We start from the raw sequence: 21,463 nt of genomic DNA, 5'->3' as shown, positions 1-21,463 counted from the left end.
ATAATTTATCTAAACACCACTTTGATTATCAATATTTTTAGTCAAATATAAGTAAAAATTACAATGAGTTGATATTATATAAATATATATTAAGATAAATTAAATAAAATCTCACATTCTCAGTTGTTTGTTTAAATTTTCCTTTAATTCATTGGGAAGTAAATAAACATTAAATATTACTTTAAGTAAATAAGATCGGAGAAAGTATATTAATATATAATTAGTTCCGAGACCATGGCAATGACTGCGAGTAGCTTTGTGTTGTTGTGGTGGTGGTGGTTGTGGTGGATTGATCAGAAGTGGTGGTGTTTATGAATGATGGGGGTTGAAGCCTTGAAAGAGGAATTGAAGTAGAAAAGCTATAGTTGAGTAATTGTACTAAGGTCGCCATTGTGGGCCTCTTATTAACATCCTCTTGAACACATGATAAGCCCATTTTTACGCATTTGATTACCTCTTGATCATTCCAACTTGAATCTTTCAATGTTGGATCTATTAGATCCAACGTTCTTCCTTCTTGCCAACATTTCCATGCCTAATTAAATGAAGTATATGGTGATGCATACATCAACTTAATGAAAGATCATAGGAATAATTTACAACTTGATAACTATATTTACTTCCTCCACTTTGAAAATACTTGCAACATTATGATTATTGACACTATTTATCGTTCAAGCTAATTTTATATATTGCGTCTAATGTGTAAGAAAAAATTTAGTTGAGTAAGATCTTTTTTAAATCGTCTAATCGCATACTTTCATATTATCGTTCAAGTTAAATGTAGCAAGTATAATGAAACAGAGGAAGTACTAATTAAGCTTAAACTAACTTTACTCCCTAGTCTCTACATCCCCTTAATTAGCATTATGTGTTTTTGGCTGAAAATTATTAGAAAGTTATATTGAGTTGGAGAATAAGACAAAAAAAAATTTATCGGTGAGTCAATATCAAAACAAGATATCCATATGCTAATAATTTGTATTATTGGATGTTTAACCCATGTTTGATGCACGTTTCACGGTTAGACTGTCTTAGACAAGAATTCGTGAAAAACCAACAATAGAAAATAGAAATGAATAGTTAAGATTTAGAAAGAAGTTTGTAGATAGAATTAAAAGATGAGTGAGACTATGACCAAAAAAAAGAGTGTGTAAAATCAACGGACAAACTAAAATAGTGTTATGCTAATGGAGAAGGATATAGAAACTATTTGATAAGCATTTTAATATGGAAAAATTATGGTGATGCAACCTATTTTTCATTACATGTTAATAATCTCACCTTTTGAAAATTTTTTAATAATTCGATATTTGCTTTTAGTTTGTTGCTAATAGACCCCTTAAAAATGACCTGCTATATCATGTTACTTCTCATTTTCTTCCTTCTTTATAATAATCTAATCTATTTCTCATTACCTACCAAGAATCCCACCTTTAAATTTTTTTTAATAATCCAACCTTTTTTTTCAATTTGTTGCCAATGGACCCCTCAAAAAGCTAAATGAAATTGCTATTACTTCACAAGCATATGAACATGATCATTGCATAAATAGTAATTGTCTTTACATACATATCCCAATGGACCCGCTTGACTCGACTCGCCAACCCGCTAACCCGCATCTTAAATGGCGGGTCAATTTTTTTTTAAAGTATACTACCCCGTTGGGTCATGGGCCACACAATACATATAAGTCGGGTACCTGCTTACCCGTTATGTATTATCTTTATTAAGTTGAAATTTACACGTTAAAATTTTATAATCAGTATAGTTATTAAAAATTAATAATAGTCATATGTTTTTCACTTCCCTTTAAAGTATACTATCCCTTTAATCAGTGGCAAAGAGAAATTGAGTATTTCAACAATTGTGGATTTTTTTGATGATAATTGAAGAGAAAATGTGTTAAAAAATTTAAAAGAAATTTAATATGTATGGATGAGATATATTGGATTATTATAAACTAGTGACAAAGAGAAATTGAGTATTTAGTTTCTTGAAGGATCCATTGGAAACACAATGAAAACAAAGGTTGGATTGTTAAAAAAAAATTAAAATGTGAAATTATTAGCAGGTAATGAAAAATAGGTTGGATTATTATAAAACAAGAGAAGATGAGAAGTAACCTGATATAGCAGGTCATTTTCTAAAGAATCTATTAACAACAAACTAAAAGTAAATGTTAAATTATTAAGAAATTTTCAAAATTTGGGATTATTAGCATGTAATAGAAAATAAATTAAATTATTCACAATAATTTCACTTTTGATAATGTGTTTGCATAAAGATATTATTCCAAATTTGATTCAAATAATTATATAGAAGTAGTAAAAGATATCATATTTCTAGTGTGTTTAGAAAACTGGAGAACAAAAAAGAAAGGAATATATATGATACTCACATTACTCAAAAGGTTTACGCTTGCACCTTCTTGATATACGAAGCCACCAACTTTTTGCCCACTTACAATCTCCAATACTAGCACACCAAAGCTATACACATCTGATTTTATTGAAAATTGTCCTTGTAATAAATATTCAGGAGCCATATAACCACTGCATTTTATAAATAAGCAAAATTGTATTTAAATTATAAATTTCAATCATCTGTATATATTGCTTTTGTTTTTCTAATAAGTTCAATTTTACTTACTAAGTACCAACAACTCGGCTTGTATCAACATGTGTTTGTTCAAGAGCACTTATTCTAGCCATGCCAAAATCCGCAATTTTTGCATTCATTTGTGCATCCAACAAGACATTAGCAGCTTTAAGATCACGGTGAATAATTCGAACATGCGAGTCTTCATGAAGATAAAGCATTCCTCGAGCAACACCTTTGATGATATTGTAACGCTTTGGCCAATCTAATTGTCCTTGTTTTTTGGAATCTGTATTATAAAAAATAAAAAAACTAAAAAAATAAGATATATCACTAATTAACCTAATTAAATTAATACAATAACTTTGTAATATGATTCAAATTAATTTGGTGGAATACCAAATAGGAAGTAGTCAAGGCTCTTGTTAGGCACAAATTCATAAACAAGTAACTCTTCATCATCAGCTAAGCAGAATCCTAATAGCCTAACCAGATTTCTATGTTGGAGCTTGGCTAAGAGTAACACTTCATTCTTGAATTCTTTAGCACCTTGTGAAGAACTATTGGATAGCCTTTTCACTGCAATTTCTCTGCCATCTTCTAGAATACCCTGATCCAATTTCGAAAAGATAAATAGCTAAAAATAACATTATTTAATTTTCAATTATGTCATCATAAGAAAAGCTGCAAATGAAATAAGCCTTTAGATTAGTGTTCCAATACGTGCATAGTTAGAAATAACTCAAAATTCATTAGGTACAAAGATATGGGCATATATGGTATATCATATATCTTAAAATTAGACCCAAGAAAAATTTATTGTCCTGAAAATTAATTGGGAACCCGACGAAAAATTGGGTTGAAATCCGAAAATTTTGACTCAAACCCGAAAAATGACCAAACATGAGAACCCGTTAAAAAGAGAACAGTACGGTCAGGGTCGGGTTAGACCCATCAAGTTGTGTAATCGTTAAAAAAAAGGTAAAACTAATTAATAAGATCGAAATGACCATGCATGGATAGTGAGCCTAAGAACTTTCCTTTTATTTTTAGTTACTAAATAGGATGAGGGAATAAAACGGTAGTTATTAGGTGAGAATCAAATTCAAATTTTATCTGGAAAAATTTCTATCTAATGCATATAATTATATAGATATTCATATGCATAGTTAATTACCTTGTAAACAATGCCAAATCCTCCTCTACCAATTTTATGGTCATTGGAGAAGTTGTTAGTAGCGTCTTTAAGTGTACTTAATTCATATTGTAAAGATTCAGCTGTCGCAAATTCATTCTTGACTGAGGCCGCAGGCGAGGTAGGAATAGCATGAATTGAGTTAGCAGCCTCAACATCACCTGGTACCGCATTCTCTGAAACTATTTTAAAATTGGTATTATAAGTTTTAAATAATTTTAAATAATTTTCTCATACTTGGCAATATTAATTTTGTTTTTTTTGTATAATCTCACACAATTTCTCTTGTACTCATTTACAAATTTATTAAGTGCTCTTGTCAAATGAGATTTTTTATTAGCTTTTAACTTTTAACTTTTAACTTGGTTAGTTAAATACTATAAATTGTAAGTACTTGGTAAATAAAATATACTCTATCTGTCCCACTCATTTTGCATTAATTATCATTTTAGTCCGACACACTTATTTTGCATTTTCGCTATTTTTGGATGATCATCTACTACTTTTGTTTATTCCTATCCATACATCTTAACTTTCTTTTAATTTCAACTACACAATTCGATTTCACTTTTCATTTATAACCAATTGTAATATATCCACTTTTTTCTTAAAAATCTCCTCATTTCTCTTTTATGCAAATCTATCCGGACAGAGGAGTACAAGGCAGCTAGTTAAAACATTGGCTTATAAACCAAAATAAAAAAGCTACGGTGATAACTTTTTTAATTATTTTTATCAACTTATGTTAACTAATAAGTTTACTACAAATTGGTCAAACATGTTAGCTCAATAGCCAAGTTAGTTGTACGTATATACCATTTGTATGGATCACTAGTGGCTTCTTTCCGTTTATTCTTCTGTATAGAAGAATGCCTATAACAATCAGCACCACAAGGACGATCATTGGAACAATAACCGCAACAGCACCAACACTTGTGTTTTTTCCTAAAGAACAAAGATCGAAACTTAATTTTCTCAGCGCAATACAAAGTTGATGATTATGATTGTATTCAATAAAAATATAATTAAACTTAATTTTACATATGTAGTTTAATGGATTATTTTTTTCCTACACAACAAAGATATAAGCTTTACGAAATTCAATACTTAATTCATCTTAAATTTACTGAATTTAACACTTATTTTTGTTATTTTGTATTTTTAATTAGTTTAATTAACTCCCTAAAAATTTAAGGTTTGGAAATTAGTTTGTAATCATCAACGTTGTATTCAGCTAAAAAAAATGGTAATAATTTCAGAATTTGAAGATTTAGTTAAGTATGTAGTTAATTAGTTAGTTTAACTAACTCTATAAGTAGTTTAATTAGTTTAATTAGTTTAAGCAACATAATAAAAAGTGTGGAAAAAAATAGTCAAGTTTCTTACGTGGGGATTTAGTGGGTGCTAAATCTGAACCCGGAGGTGCTGAATTTGTTGGAGTCAAGGAAACTGTTACAAAAAAAACTCAATTATATTGTTATATTAGTGTAATAAACCAATAGTATTAGCTCTGATATCAAGATAAATCATTATAGGCTTATATGTACTGATCCCATATATATTGATGGATACACGTGTGAGGGGGCGTTGAGAAATGTTCACACTTCACATGAAGTGAGTATTGACTAGTATTTAAGTTTGGTCGGGACTCTTTCTATGACAAAAAAAAACTTCATTAAATTTGTGTAGTGAACCCTCTTTTTACTTAGGCGTGTACACACGAGCGACAAGCCATGATAATTTGGCAAACAAGACAAGACATTTAACATCTATTCAAAATGATATATAATAAGTTTATTATTAATATAACGTTCATGCAGTGTGTATTACGGGTATGGGTATAGGTATGAGTATTGATATCAATGTGCGTGCACAATATTTATTAGTAGCATGTATGAGAATGAATTATAATAATGCGGTAAATCAGAGCCGATTTTTAGGTTATTTGGGATAGTCGATCACTCAAGGTTTTAGACTTAAGGGGCCTCAAATATTAAATAGTGTAATTCAAGTCAAAATTCTGAACAATACTTTTTAAGTGATTTTTGTAAACCTTTTTTATATTTAAAGTAATATAATATTACAACACATTTTATCTTGAATTGTTTTTTTTTGAATTGGAAAAACATTTATTTGTTAATATAATAAAGAATTTCATTTTAAAAGATATCACAAAAATAAATAGGACATTCAAAATCTCTGTTCAACCTTATAGTAAATAATACTTGTACATGATATTGTAATTGTAATTAAAAAGAAAAGACATTAATTATAGAAATACCTTGGCCGGCACACATAGTAAGAGGATTAACATTTATGTCGCAGTAAACAAAAAACTGAGACATAGAATTGAGAGAAGAAGCATAATAGTCACAAATACACTGCTTATGATTCTCAATTTCGTCTGACCAATCGTAGCAGCAATGCGTAGTTTGACTACTACCCATACTTTTTAAGTTGGTGATCTCAGAACATGTTCCTAATCTTGTTACACAACCTGGTACTTGTGCTGATGTTTTTGACACCATATTTATTATTGTTGTCACCGCCACCATCGCCACCACCGTCGACCGCCATTTTTCGATCGAGACTTTCATATTCATGCACATGAGAAGGATGGATAATAATGTGGAGCTTCTTCATAAGCTTTTTTTCTCTTGCCTTTTGTACTTTTTTGGAAGAGTTATTAATTATGATTGTTGTTTTCAATGATCATGTATTGATAATGATGGATTAAAGATAGGGCTAATCATAATATATCAAAGGTTCGAGTGGGAAATTCTACGTAATGATTCTGAGGTTTTGGGTTTTTTACGTGGTAACTAAATCTTTAAAAAATCCTGCGGTAACCTTGTGGTTTACATAATTGTTCTACCGTGACTTTTTTTGCATATAAAAACGTTAGCAAATGTTAATTTCGAAGCTTTAAGGTTGTTGTACGCTTATTTATGCGACTCACCTTTTAAATGCCATCAGTTTTAACCTTTTTCCCCCAAATACAAACCCCAACTCTACCATCTTTCATACAAATCATTTATTTTCTCCAAGTCTAAAGATGGTAGAGTTAGGGTTTATATTTTAGGGGAAAAGATTGAAATTGATGGCATTGAAATGGTGAGTCGCATACATAGGCGTACAATAGTCTTAAAGCTTCGAAATTAACGTTTGCTAACGTTTTGTTAACGTTTTAGGTGCAAAAAGGTCACGGTGGAACAATTTGGTAAACCTCAGGGTTACCGCGTGGATCTTTTAAAAGTTTTGGTTACCACATGTAAACTCCAAAACCTTAAGGTTAGTTAGTGGAATTTCCTAAAAATAAATTATGAGTAGTTAACTTTCATTTACTTAAAACATAGATTTATGTAATGTCAAAATGTTTGCATCAATACAAATATACAACATGATATAAACATAAATAAAATTTCTGTTTCGATGTAAAATATAAATTATATTGTATTTCAATAGAAGATTAATAGATATTTGTTCAATTAAGAATGAAGGGGGTGACTTGTTCAATTGTTATTCATGGAGTGTACTAAGATATTCTATCGCTGTTGTGTTTTTGTTTCTCAAATAAGATATATATACAAGTTAAACTTTAAAAAAGTTTATAGGCTATGTACCCATTTTTTGTGAGTCAGCCCTGTGCACGCATAGGCCTAATTGGATACCCTTCAAAAGCCGAACCTGACTAAGGAAGTCGATTATGGGTTGTTTGGTTTGACTTAATTTTATTTTTTTGAAATAGTTTTTCAAAAATATTTTTAACTAAAAATATAAATGATAATTAATTTTCGGAAAATTTGCAAAGAAACACCTTATAAAACCAGTTTTTTGTAAAAAAAAACCTTTTAAATTTTTTTTTGTAAAAAAATACATTTTAAGAGACTTTTTATTAAAAAAAACACCATAAATCAGTTTCCGGTGACTTTTGTCAACTTTCAGGCGTTGACTATGCCATTTGAGCTCAAAAGTCAACGCCTGAAAGTTGACAAATGGCATAGTCAACGCCTGAAAGTTGACAAGTCACCGGAAACTGATTTAAGGTGTTTTTTTTAATAAAAAGTCTCTTAAAAGGTGTTTTTTTACAAAAATAAATTTTAAAAGGTGTTTTTTTACAAAAAACTGGTTTTATAAGGTGTTTCTTTGCAATTTGCCCTTAATTTTCTTATGTTAGATTTGATAGAGTTTTCGAATGAAACATGTGTGGGATAGAAAAAGTGGAAGAAAATTAGTTTCCTTTTAATTTTGGAGGAAAATATTTGCTAAGTAATGATTTTTTACCTAATTTCTTATTGTCAACTTACATAACAAACCAAACGTCAAAAATCAAAAAAAAATAAAAAAATTATCACCAAACCAAACACCCCTAAATAGATAAACAATGTATATTGAATTACTTTCATATATGTATTCGCTAATTAAGTTAATACATACTCCATCTCATTGGCAAAGTTGCATATTGTTATAATGAAGTTGGATTAAGTCCTCAATTATTGAAAGGGATATGTAGTTATGTTTACCAAATATTTGAGGATTGAAAATTATTTACACCAACAATATGGCAAGTTGTTTACATAATTATTACAAGTAAACAAAGTGTATGTTTCAATAAAAACAATGAAACATGATCTTTCACCTACTTCTAAAAATTATAATTTGGGTGAAAGACGTTTTTAAATAATGACTTGCTCTTCATTTGAGATTTGACCTTTTTTCTATTGGTCTCCAAAACAACTACTAATTGTAGTCAATTCTGTGATTAACTCATCACTCAATCAATTAATTACTTAATTTATTTATAATATAAATTATTGTATCATGAAAAAGTCACATAGTATGGTGCACCTTAGCATGTTTTTCCTTAAATAGTTCAACTAATATATATTATAATAATAATAATAATAGAAATATAAACTCTATATTTTAATGTCGTCTCATTAAGAAATGATTTTTCATCAAATAGCTAATTTTATTATACCCACTAGTATCAAAACGTTGACTTACATTAAACATTATTAAATTATGGCTGAATTTTTTTTCCTTTGCGTGCTATCTTTTTTTTCTTACTATTGATCATTTTTAGTTCGAAATCAAATTTTAGATTTGAGCATTAATATTATAAAAGTATACAGTTATTTGCATTTTTGTATTAACATATCAATTTGAATTGATTAAAATTACTTGGAGAATAGTTATTTGCATTTTTATATTAACATATCAATTTTTATATTAACACTTTTTGCGTAATAGTTGTATTAATTAGAAATGATTAACAATTACTTAGAGACATAATTATAATTTATATTAGCATATCAACTTTTTTGAAAAAGCTTATGCAACTTTTAGTATTTTATATGCATTTTTAACCATGTCTTATTTAGTGTAATGAAGTAATGACTAAATTCTCTTAATACAAAAATGGATTTTTAGGATTGAATAATTATATAATAAGTAAAATACAATAAAATTTTAGATTTTTATATATACTCTAATCACACCATAGTTCCTTTGCATATTTAACTTATTAAATTTTGACATAATTACTGTTTCTTCTATATACTACAACATTTCATTATAAATATTCTTTCATCCCAATCCTATTAAGTAGCTTCCGACTAAGGTGAAGAGGGTATTAGAGATCGAATGTGCGTAGTATTTATAATTGACCTATAATAGCAAATATCATCCGCAACTTTACATAAATTTAACAATATAATTAGTCTCGAGGCCATAGCATTGATTGCGTAAGGCTTGTTGTTGCGGTTGTTGTTGATTGATCTGAAGTGCTGGTGTACAAAAATGCGGGAGGTTGAAGCCTTGAAAGAGAAGTGGAAGTGGTAAAGGTAGAGTTGAGTAATTGCACTATTGTCGCCATTGTTGGTCTCTTACTAACATCTTCTTGAACACATGATAGTCCCATTTTTACGCATTTTATTACTTCCTCATTTGAACATGTATCTCTCATTGTTGGATCCATTAGTTCCAATGTATCTCCTTCTAACCAACATTTCCATGCCTAAAAATTTATGGCGCATTCATTCATCAACTTATAATTAGAATTGTGCAACTGGCCAAAGCCCATTAGGGTTTCAACACTTAAATGTGTAAGCTTTAAGTGGTACGTTTGGTTCTTAAATGGGTCGGACTTTTACCATGACCTTTATTTACAAAAAAATGAAACGGGCTAAAACAGGTTTTATATGGACCTTAAATGGACTTTTATTATCATTTTTTGCTTGAATTATGATACATTATTTATAGATTTATAAAAGTCTATAGTCTAACTATAATTGAAAAAACAAGTAATCAAGTTATGGGACATTTTACTCAATCTAACATGCTTATTTTAATGAAAATATAGAAAACCAAATTCATAAAGTGAGTCGGATTGGGTCGGAACGACCAAGAGGGCCTCAACCCATTTGAGCCTAGCCCAAACCATTTTCATTTGGACCTAGCATGGTCTGACCTTTTTTCAGCCCATTACAAAAGTCTACATAGAAATCATGGGGTGTTATGAATGAATTAGGTAAAACCGTAAAAGTATTACTCCTTTTGTATCATCAAATTTGTCCCAAGTAAATATTAGGTGTAAATAAAAAAAAGTAGAAGTGGTAAAAAAATATATATATATTATACATGAAAAGAAATATATAATGACTATTAGTAAGGAGTGTATGATGAGCAAGAGATTATACTTACATAGCTCAAAAGGGTTTCAGTAACACCTGTTTGATATATGAAACCACTAACTTTTTTCCCACTTATAATCTCCAATACTAGCGCACCAAAGCTATAAACATCTGATTTTACAGAGAATTGTCCATGAAGTAAATACTCAGGAGCCATATAACCACTGCAATTTAAGAACAACAACATAAAAATAAATACTCATCCTAAAACATAAAATCTTCAAGTAATTCTATATCAACTTCATCTAGTACATTTAACTTACAAAGTACCAACAACTCGACTTGCATCAATATGTGACTGTTCACGAGCACTTATCCTGGCCATGCCAAAATCAGCAATCTTAGGGTTCATCTCTTTATCTAACAATACATTAGCAGCTTTAAGATCACGATGAATAATTCGAACAGGCGAGTCTTCATGAAGATAAAGCATCCCTCGAGCAACACCTTTAATGATATTGTAACGCTTTGGCCAATCCAATTGTCCTTGTTTTGTAGCATCTGTTGTAAAACATGATGAAATAACAGTAATAAAACTTGGACCAAATTAAAGTAACATAATTAAGCAATATTTCCTCCATCCTGAAATACCTGCTATATTACGGTTATTCATCGTTCATATTTATTAACTTTTCATAATGTGTAAAAAAAATATATTCAAGTGAGATTTTGTTTAAATCGTCTAATCTCATACTTTCATAATATTAACTTTTCATAATTTTTAGATGTGTATAATTCTATATGCAAATGATTAAAATATCACATGAGATTGCATAAAAAGTCAAATATAGCAATGAAACGGAAGAAGTACAATATAAGTTTGATTAGGATACCAAATAGGAAGTAGTCGAGGCTTTTGTTAGGGACAAATTCATAAACAAGCAATTGCTCGTCATCAGCTAAGCAAAATCCATGTAGTCTAACAAGATTACGATGCTGAAGTTTTGCTAAGAGTACTACTTCATTCTTGAATTCTTTATCGCCTTGACAAGAGCTGTTTGATAGCCTTTTGATTGCTATTTCTCTTTGATCTGTTAGAACACCCTGAGCCAAATTAAATAAGAATTTAACGGTATTTAATGGAAAAGTAAAAATAATGTGTGAATGAAAATTAAAGGAGTGTAGGCCATAATTAAAGTACAAATGAGGCAAATTTAATAAGATGGATTAAAAAGAAAGATTGAAACTCCAATCTCAATGTTGAGCAATGGCAGATCTTAAATTGGGCCTGTTGGGCTGGGGCCCTCTGAACAATTTTGGGTTATTTTGTAAAAGCAAATTATTATCCAAGCTATGCAATAAAAATAAAGAAATTCCATATGATAGCATCTAGTTTTCATGAAATGCTAGTAATAGCAATTTTGTAAGATTTTTCAACATGGTAGCATCCAGTTTATGCGCTATCTGACTGTCGTAGCATTTTTCGTTAAATTCTTGTTAATTTTTGTTTAATTCATCTTTTTGTAAGATTTTTCCACATGGTGGCATCCAATTTTTGCTCTCAAATGTTTAACTCATCATTTACACGTTTTATTCATCGATTAATTTATCAACGCCCTTAAATGTTGTAACAATTTTTTTTTCATTCAAATTATTGGTATTATAAAGTTCAAAGGTGCATTACAAACACTAATAAATAATTCAAAAGGTGCATTTTATAAGCTCAAAAAGTGCATTTCATAAGTTCAAAAGGTGCATTCGAAGCATTAATACATATCTACTTAATTGTTACAACATTTAAGGGCGTTGATAAATTAATCGGTAAATTAAACGTTAAAATGGTAAATTAAACATTTGAGAGTAAACATTGGATGCTACCATGTGGAAAAATCCTACAAAATGATAAAGTAAATGGAAATTAACAAGAATTTAACGGAAAATGTTACGGCAGTTAGATAGTGCATAAACTGGATGCTACCATGTGGAAAAATGTTACAAAAATGCTACCACTGGCGTTTCATAAAAACGAGATGCTACAATGTGAAATTTCCCATAAAAATATGTAGATTAGCTTTTTAAGAGTATAGTTTTCTTTGGAAATTTCACGTGGTAACAATAATTTTTTTGACTTTTCTATGCAGTAGAATTTTTTTTTTAATCTGCACAATGATCTAAGGTTTTAAATTTTCCATATGATAGACAAAATATTAAAGTTCTTTGATAAAATTACTCATTTTAACCAAAATTTTGAAAAAGTGCTCTTTAAAAGTGATCGGGCGTTTATTCTTTTTCTTATGAAAAAATATTGATATGATGGATAATAACAATTTGACTACAAAATAGATCTTAGAAAATTAGGATCAACATACGAATTACCTTGTAAACGATGCCGAATCCTCCTCTACCTATTTTGTGTTCATTAGAGAAGTTGTTTGTTGCAGCCTGAAGAGTACTCAACTCATATTGTAAGGATTCGGCTGTCATGAAATCGTTATCCTCTGCCATTACTATCAAACAAAAAAAAATATATTTACAATAAGACATCAGTTCAAAGAACCAACTCAACCAACAGATCGATGGTTGAGACTCTAAGATATCTATATACTCTTACGACTCCATTTGATAATTAGTACTAAATGGTGGTAATAATAATAGAATGTTAGTGTAATTTTAGTAAGAATATCTCTTGATAAAGTTAAAGATCATACTTATCTCCTCTAACAAGCTTATTTTTTTTACGAAATTTATTCCAATGCATTACCACTTGAACACATAGTATTAGGTGATAATAAAAAAATTGAGAATAAAATTTTTTTATGATTAAACTTATATTAACATGGTAATAACATGATACATATGACAATTTACATTACAAATTATTCACATTACCATTAATTAGTACCATTAACTAGACAAACTGTTAACATTTTGAACTGCATAACGAGACTCGAATCAACTTTTTTATTTTCAAAGAATATGCAAGTGTTGTCAATAACGTACCATTTGGTAAATTTAGCGACTTATTTGCTGTTTTCCTTTTGTATAGAATCATGGCTATAGCAATCAGCACTACAAGGACAACCACTGGAACAACTACCGCGGCAGCAGTCACATTTTTCTTTTTTCGCCCTACACAATAAAAATTAGACTTATTTTTACATGTAATTTCTAATTTCACAAATTGACTACTCTATTCTTATGATTTTAATTTTCCCAATAACAACAATGGAGTATACATTGTTAGAAATTTTATAATATATAATATATATTAGATTCTCAACTATCATCATGAAATTTTAATTAAGTTGATTTATTCGTATTAATATCAACAACAGGGGAACCAAGAAACATGTCTTGACTAGGCCATAGCCCGTAATTGAATGATAATATGGGCACTTAATTATGATTACTTAGATAATTGTACTCTAAATTAATTTTAAAAAAAATAATAATTAGACATTAGATACTATTAGTGATGGCCACGAAGCGGGTTATCCGGAACCGAACCGCTTGAAACCGTCCCGGAACCGAAACCGTTCGCGACAGGTGCCGAATCTGCCCGAACCGCGGAACCGTGAAACCGCCGGAAAAACTGCTTGAACCGGATCTAAGCTCGCGGGCCGGTTCACCCGGTCCGAACCGGACCAGGTGAATCGGCCCAACGGTTCTTTGGAACCGTCCAAAAAGTAGCCGTTGTGGATTTTACTATAAATAGACATCACTTGCAATCATCTTCACTCACAATTCATCTCTTCTCCTACTCTTTCTACTTAATTACTTAATTACGCAATTATTCTCTTAATTACATAATTACTCTTTTAATTATTTCTTAATTTAGTTAATTACATAATTAGTCTTTTAATTATTATTTATTTCTTAATTCGATTATTATTTCAATATTATTATGTCTTCATTTTTGAAAAAAGTCTCTAAAAAAGTTACTAAAGTGGCAAAATCATTGGGAAGTGCTAGCTCCAAAAGAAAGGCCACTTCAACTCCGTCGGTATCAACAACACCTTCGGTTAGTAATTATAATTATGAACCAAATTATCCAGAAGGGTACGACCAAGAATTACACGATTATGCAGAAGATGTGGAAAGAGAAATACAAATTGAAGAAGAACAAGAACAAGAACAAGAAGAGGAACCAACGACCCCTATTGAGATATATAGATCTCGACAGTCATCAACGAGATCACATAAAGAACAACAACAACAACAACAACAAAGACAAGCTCGTGGTAAACGAGTCAATTTCCAAACTATCGGTTAGTTTTATAATTTTATTCTTCAAAATGATTAAATTTTAAATTACTATTTATTTATATATTGTGGTATTTGAGTATGTCTTAATATTTAAATTTAGATGAAGATGAACCAGTAAGAGAACCTTTTCCGGCAATGCCACCTCCTAGTGGTAGAGCTGCATCACATGTGTGGTCGTATTTTACAAACGAACCAACTAATAATCTAAATGTTTTCTTATGCACTTGTCAAATTTATGAAAGTCAAGGAGTAAATCCCTTAGTTTCATACAATTTCACCAGAAGTAAATACTTTTTAAGTTTTTATACATACATTATATTCATATTTTATAATTCAAGAATGTATTAAAAATTCATTTATCGTGTTTTGTGAATACATGTTAGGTGGTGGTACGGGATCTTATAACAAACATTTGGCAAAGAAGCATGGAATCACAAAAGAAACTCATGCAGCAAGCGGCATCAGACCACAAGTGGAAGCCGACAGTGGAACATTCCCAGCGGAGGTATGCCTTTTAAATATAATCGTAATGATATGATTGATGAATTTTATAAATATGTAATTTGTGATGAATTGTCATTTAACCATGGTGAAAGTAGGGCATACGAGCATTACACTAGAAAAACTTTACAACCACAATATAGAGCAATCACTAGGAACACTTTTAAACGACACACAATTAAATTATATGAATCAATGCGCTATGAATTAGTAGAAATGTTTAAATCTTTTAATGGTAGGGTTAGCATAACAACTAATATTTGGTCTGCTCCCCCACATTTAGAAGCTTGTATGTGTGTAACAGCACATTGAATAGATCAAAATTGGATTATTCAAAAAAGAATAATTGCTTTTGAGGTAATGATCGAAAGACATACGGGTGGAAACATAAAATACAGATTAATAGAGATATGTAAAGAATGAAACTTGTTAGATAAGATATTTTGTTGTTCTACCAATAATGCAACCGCCAACATTAAATGCATCGAACTTTTGTATAACGAACTTGCCTTTAGTATTATCCTTGGGGGATATATTATTACACGCACGTTGTTGTGCTCATATAGTAAACTTATCTTGCCAAGCAGGTATTAAACAATTAAGTGATTTATCAGATTCCATTAGAGACATAGTGAAGCTTAGAGTTGGACAGGTAAAGAGAAGATATAAGCAATTATGTGACCATTATCAACTAAAAAAAGTATTGGTCATAAGATACTCCTACACGTCGGGGCTCAAACCATGATTTATTAAAAAAAAAAGCGATTACTTATTGTCCAATTATAACACAACTTTATAGTGAGTGTACAGATAGCTATATAAGTGATGACATATGGGAACTAGCTATAGGTGTACGGAAAATATTAGAAGCGTATGACCACGTAACTAAGATTTTTTCATATGTTTACGAACCAAATGTCCACTTAGTAATAAGTGAATGTATTACTATTTTTTATCATCTTCTTAAACATTCGAATGATGATACTAACACATATTTAAAGTCGATTCTTGCAGATATGATGGACAAGTGGAAGACATATTTTACTGATTTTCCTTTTATTTATGGAATTGCGACAACTTTAGACCCATGTTTTAAGTCAAAACTCTTTACTAAAGTAATTGGATTTTACTACCAATCATTAGATCGCCCGCCTAGTGATGTACATAATTATGTTGGAACTTGTAAAAAACTTTTAGCAGAACTTTATGATTACTATGCTAGTGTATATAACCCAAGTCGCGATACGTCTAGGCGTGCTAGCGTTTCAGCACGTCCCACTTATTATAATTCCATAATAGCTAACATAATAAGCCAAGATGATAGTTTTGTAGGATCATCTTCTTCTTCACCCTCCACTTCATATTTAGAATTATATAATTATTTTAAACATCACTTTAAAATTGACCAAAGTAGCTATAATATTTTAGAATGGTGGAAAAAATCCATAAAATTTTTCATATTCTGGAGAATTGCAAAGGATATCCTTGCAATTCCTGCTTCTAAGATTGCGTCAGAGTCTGCTTTTAGTGCAAGTAGAAGAGTTTTAGACGAAAAGAGATCTCGTCTTGCTCCACATAGTATTCAAATATGTGTTTGCAAAAAAGATTGGAATCAAGCGGAGCTTCAAACACAAGGACTCAAGAACGATGATGATCAAGGCGATGATGATCCATGGATGATGATGGATACATCTGCATCATCGTCAAGAGGAGAGTCAGCGGAAGCATCTAACCAACCAGATGATGATGACGAAGACGAATAGGATCAATCAGACGATCAATCAGCATTCAACAACTACAAATAAAAGGTATGACAAAGAACTACGTGGGCTTTGATTCCTTCGGGATACGTAGGCAGCTTAGTATTCCTTCGGGTACTAGGCTCAAGTCCATTTTCTCTTTCTTTTTTTATTAATCATCTTTATCGTTTCTTATTAATTTATTTTTTTTATTTTTTTTAGTAAATATATTAATAACGATGACAAGCAATGAATTTCGCTAATAATCAAAGGTACGTCCGCATTATTATAGTATTTATATATTATATTTAAAGAAAAAATAAAAATGGAACCGATGGTCCGACCCGCCCGACCCGCGAGTTGGAACCGCCGGAACCGCCTCATAAACCGCCAAGGAACTGTTTGGAACCGCGCGGAACCGGAACGTTCGAATCAGGTTCCAAATGGAACCGGAACGGAACCGGCCCAACCCGAACCGTGGCCATCACTAGATACTATTAAAAATGATTAAATAAATAATGAATCTGTAGATATTAAAGTATAAATGCAATTACATCATTAAATTTTATTGAGTGTATAAAGTTTATTATATAAAATAAAAGTAAATTACATTAGAAATTAGAATGTTAGTTAATTTATATAGATTAGAATGTAAGTGGATTAATAATATTTCATAGACAATATAATGTGATAGAGCTAGACCTGGGAAAATTTGATCCGACCCGAAAATGAACCCGGGATCCGACCCGACAAAATCCGAACCCGACCGACCCGAAAGCGACTTAATCCGAAACATAACCGACCCGATAATTACCCGACCGAAAATGACCCGACCGGAAACCGACCCGTTTTGACAGATTTAATATCAATTTTTAAAGTAATTTCAAATGTTAGAATTCATTTCAAATAAAATTTTAGTTTTCAAAGTATCTCAACATATTGAGTATATCACTTGAACCCTAAAACTCATCAATAGATCTCTAAAAACACGTATTTAACGTCTTTTTAGCCATCGTAATTATATTTCTTTAAAAACAGGACGTTATAATCATTTTAATTGAATACATGTATCTTGTTAAATCAGTCAAATGAGTTTTTAATTCTTCTACATTTCAGTAAGCAAATCAATATAATTTATACGAACGTTTCGCACGTTTGAATGAGCTTTTCAAAAAACGAATGTCGCTACCCTAAATTATAAAACGCGTATCTTATAAGACGAAATAAGTACTTAGTTAGTTGTATATCTTTCCAACATGAAAATTATGAAGATAATTTTAACGTCATTTTTATCTAACGTTACAATTATAATAAATAAAATAACTTTTATAAAGCGCGTATCTTACAAGTCTTTCAAAATAAGTATTAATTCCCCTATTTTTCTTGCACTTAAATGAACCTGACATACCAACTATTTTTTGAAAATCGTACATGTAATTTCTCTAACGATTTTTTTTAGACATTTTAATGATTTTTTTTTATGTTGAATTAGTCGATTGGATATTCTAATGTTTTATGGTAACCCGTTGGGTCAATCCGAACCTACCCGAAACCCAGAGTGTTCCGACCTGAAACTGACCTGATCCGAAACTGACCCGACCCGAAAATGACCCGACCGAAATTGATCCGACCCAAAACCCGACCGACCGACCGTTTTCCCAGGTCTAGATAGAGCTATCCAATATGAAATAGTCTAAGAAGTGATCTTACGTGATGCTCGAGTGGGTCTTGATTTTGATGCAGGAATTGGTTGAGCTGGTGAACTTGCTGGAGTTGAAACAACTGTATAATGCCAAGCTTTATTAGATAATTTTGTTATTTATGTAAAGAAAAAACTGATATTAATAATTTTATTGTTTATTTATTCGCTTAAAATAAGTTTACTGTCTATCTATTAATTATTTATAAATAATCTCATATATTATTGTATGTGTATGCTGAATAACACAAACAACTTAAATGAAAATCGTTTCTTTAATGGCTCAGAAGCTTGCTTTGGTTGAAAATTATAAAGATTTAATTTCTACAAAAATGATAAAACCTTAAGGTGTTTAATGATTGAAATGATGTTGATTACAAGATAATTAATTTAAGTTTAATATAATTTTAGTGGACACAAGCAATATCTGAAATTATTTATATAAGCATCATATGTCAAAAGGTATAAGTTTATTTTCCGGGTGAAAATTAAATTATGAAAAGGGTCTATATTGTGTATGCATACACATTTTACGTGAAACACCTATTTTCAGACATATATATGTTGCATTGATAAAAACTAAAACACAATATGAAAAGAAAAAGTTAACGTTAATTATTCAATCTTTAACCTTTTAATAATCTAATATTTGCCTTGAATTTGCTGTCAATATGCGAATAGGGTATACTGATAGAGCAAATTAAGGACAATTGGTGGATCATTAGAAAACAAAAGGGTATGTTCTTAGTCGTTGATTAGCAAGAGCAAAGCATTGCCTAGAGCCTCAAATTTTTAAGCTCTAAAAAAACTATTTTCAAGTAAAAGTTTGATATTAACTTAAATTAAATTTAGATATAATTTACATTTTTAATAAGTAATATGAGTTATTAGTAATTTTTTTATATAAAGTAATTAAAATATCAACAGTAAAAACAACAACAATATTATAGTATTTATTGCAACTAAAGTTTTTGAGGGTTTTTTTCGCTTCGATCCAGAGATCAAAAATAAACAAGACGACTCTATGTATGCCGACAACAAATAAAAAGTAAAAATCAAGTTATTAAAAAATAATTCAAAAATAAATTTATTAATAGCAGAAAAATAAAAAATTAAGTTATTAATATTAATTTTTCCCTATAAAAAAGAAATGAAAAGAATAATACCTTCACCGCACAAAATTAGAGGGTTAGGATTTATGCCGCACTTATCAAAAAAATCAGACAGCAAACTGAGAGACGAAGGAGTAAAATTGTCGCAAACACACCCCTTATGATTTTTGATTTCTCTTGACCACTTATAGCAGCATAACTGAGTTTCATTACTTGTTCTATTTGAGCTCATATTAGAACAATTTCCTATTCTTTTTACACATGTAGATTGTGCTAATGATTTTGACGACATCATACATAACATAATCCCCATCACCACCACCATCACCATCGTCTTCCATTGCAAATTTTCGACAACGAACATATTGTAATTTAATTTGAAAGGAGAAAAATGGGACAATATAAATGGGAATGTATTTTTACATAGCTTATTTCTTTAGAGTTTGACAATTAAACCTTAAATTTTTGTTGTTTTCTATTACCATGTAATGATAATGATGGGTTAAGGAAGGTAATTACGCTAACTATATATGTAATTTTCATAGTTGTAGATATATTTTTTTTATATCGATGGACCCGTAGTTACTAACTTTCAAATGCATTGGGCAAATCGTTGTTTCATAACCATAATCGGTAAAAAAAATCACAAACGATTAAATTAATTGAGAGCTGACTGACTCAGCCTACATACATGATCAGAAGGTGGCATTTTCGACCTCTAAATAAAAGATATACTTTTATATATGCTATATTAAGTTGTGGTAAATTTTTTGGTTAGAAAACTAGTAACGTTTTACACTAAGTTGACTAAGTCAATATCTCAAAAGTTATGCATATCTAATGTGGAAAAATTACCTCCAAAGAGACAAGTTGTTATATTATACATGTAAAATTAGTGTTTGGTACATGAAAGGACAACTTTTACCTAACATTCAAGTGATAAATTTTATTGGAGGGATTAAGTAAATGACTTGTTCTTCATTTGAAATTTGACAATTTTGTTTACTTGTATCCATTTTGTTCGTATTTGGTGCAATGATTCGATTATTCAAGTGTTTTGAATATTGTGATATTGATATATCAATAGAGCACATGCACTTTTGAATTTACTCGGAAACACCTTATAATTGTTAGAGTATACAACATATATTGGAGCCCGAACCTTTAGTTTAAATTTTTAATTGGGTTAATTCCTTGACAAAAATTCAAAATCAATGTGACAAAATATCACTGGTTCGAATCTTAACCATGATTAAATTGGTTCCTAAAATTTCTTATGTTTTCTTGATGTATATTGCAAGTTAGGTCAAGCACTAAATTAAACTTGTGAGTTAGTTTCAGCAAGAACAAAGTGCAAGATAAAACTATGCAAGGATGAATTTAGGGTTGAAAACATGAAATAGGATAGACGTAGTCGATCTCTAACAATCTCACTTTGTATGTGAGTAAAAGTGAAGGTAAAGGACACTTCAAGTATCCCGTACAAGGTAGAGTTCAGGTGAATTTTTTTTTCCTGAAAGATGTGGACAAACCATACCTTATTCCCCGTAAGGAGGGAGTAAAGAGGGTGCACATAATCAAGAAACCCCCCAGCTGATACCTGCGCCCAGTAGAATTCGAACCTAAAACCTTCTTTTCAACATGCAGATGCTCTATCCATTGAGTCACAAGCATTTTTCGTATTTGGGTATTTCAAAAAAATAGAGACATTTCAT

The 21,463-nt window shown here is 30.3% G+C and overlaps 1 protein-coding gene across 1 annotated transcript; it reads right to left on the bottom strand.

Moving 5' to 3' along the window:
* Positions 1 to 220: 220 nt before the first annotated feature.
* LOC130800970 (uncharacterized) lies at positions 221 to 20,176 on the bottom strand. Its single transcript, XM_057664714.1, has 16 exons — positions 19,803 to 20,176; positions 18,648 to 18,719; positions 13,432 to 13,560; positions 12,808 to 12,938; positions 11,325 to 11,535; positions 10,755 to 10,992; positions 10,502 to 10,655; positions 9,518 to 9,815; positions 6,078 to 6,386; positions 5,183 to 5,245; positions 4,613 to 4,741; positions 3,779 to 3,978; positions 3,001 to 3,211; positions 2,653 to 2,890; positions 2,402 to 2,555; positions 221 to 535 (listed from the first exon to the last, which is right to left on the bottom strand). The coding sequence occupies exons 1-16, from the start codon at positions 20,110 to 20,112 to the stop codon at positions 221 to 223; spliced, it is 3,162 nt and encodes a 1,053-aa protein (XP_057520697.1). The 5' UTR covers positions 20,113 to 20,176.
* Between the last annotated feature and the right edge of the window lie 1,287 nt (positions 20,177 to 21,463).

The sequence above is a fragment of the Amaranthus tricolor genome, chromosome 15 (assembly GCF_026212465.1).
Source record: "Amaranthus tricolor cultivar Red isolate AtriRed21 chromosome 15, ASM2621246v1, whole genome shotgun sequence".
In the NCBI taxonomy this organism is placed as follows: Eukaryota; Viridiplantae; Streptophyta; class Magnoliopsida; order Caryophyllales; family Amaranthaceae; genus Amaranthus; species Amaranthus tricolor.
This window is presented reverse-complemented; position numbering and strand designations above follow the sequence as displayed.

Excerpts from the sequence above, each read along its gene's own strand:
- LOC130800970 (XM_057664714.1), bottom strand. The coding sequence starts at position 20,112 with ATGTTCGTTGTCGAAAATTTGCAATGGAAGACGATGGTGATGGTGGTG. Across the intron at positions 10,993-11,324 it reads CCTCGACTACTTCCTATTTG|ATGCTACAAAACAAGGACAA; the intron begins GTATCCTAATCA and ends GTTTTACAACAG. Across the intron at positions 6,387-9,517 it reads AATGCTATGGCCTCGAGACT|TCTCGATCGAAAAATGGCGG; the intron begins AATTATATTGTT and ends TGAATATGAAAG.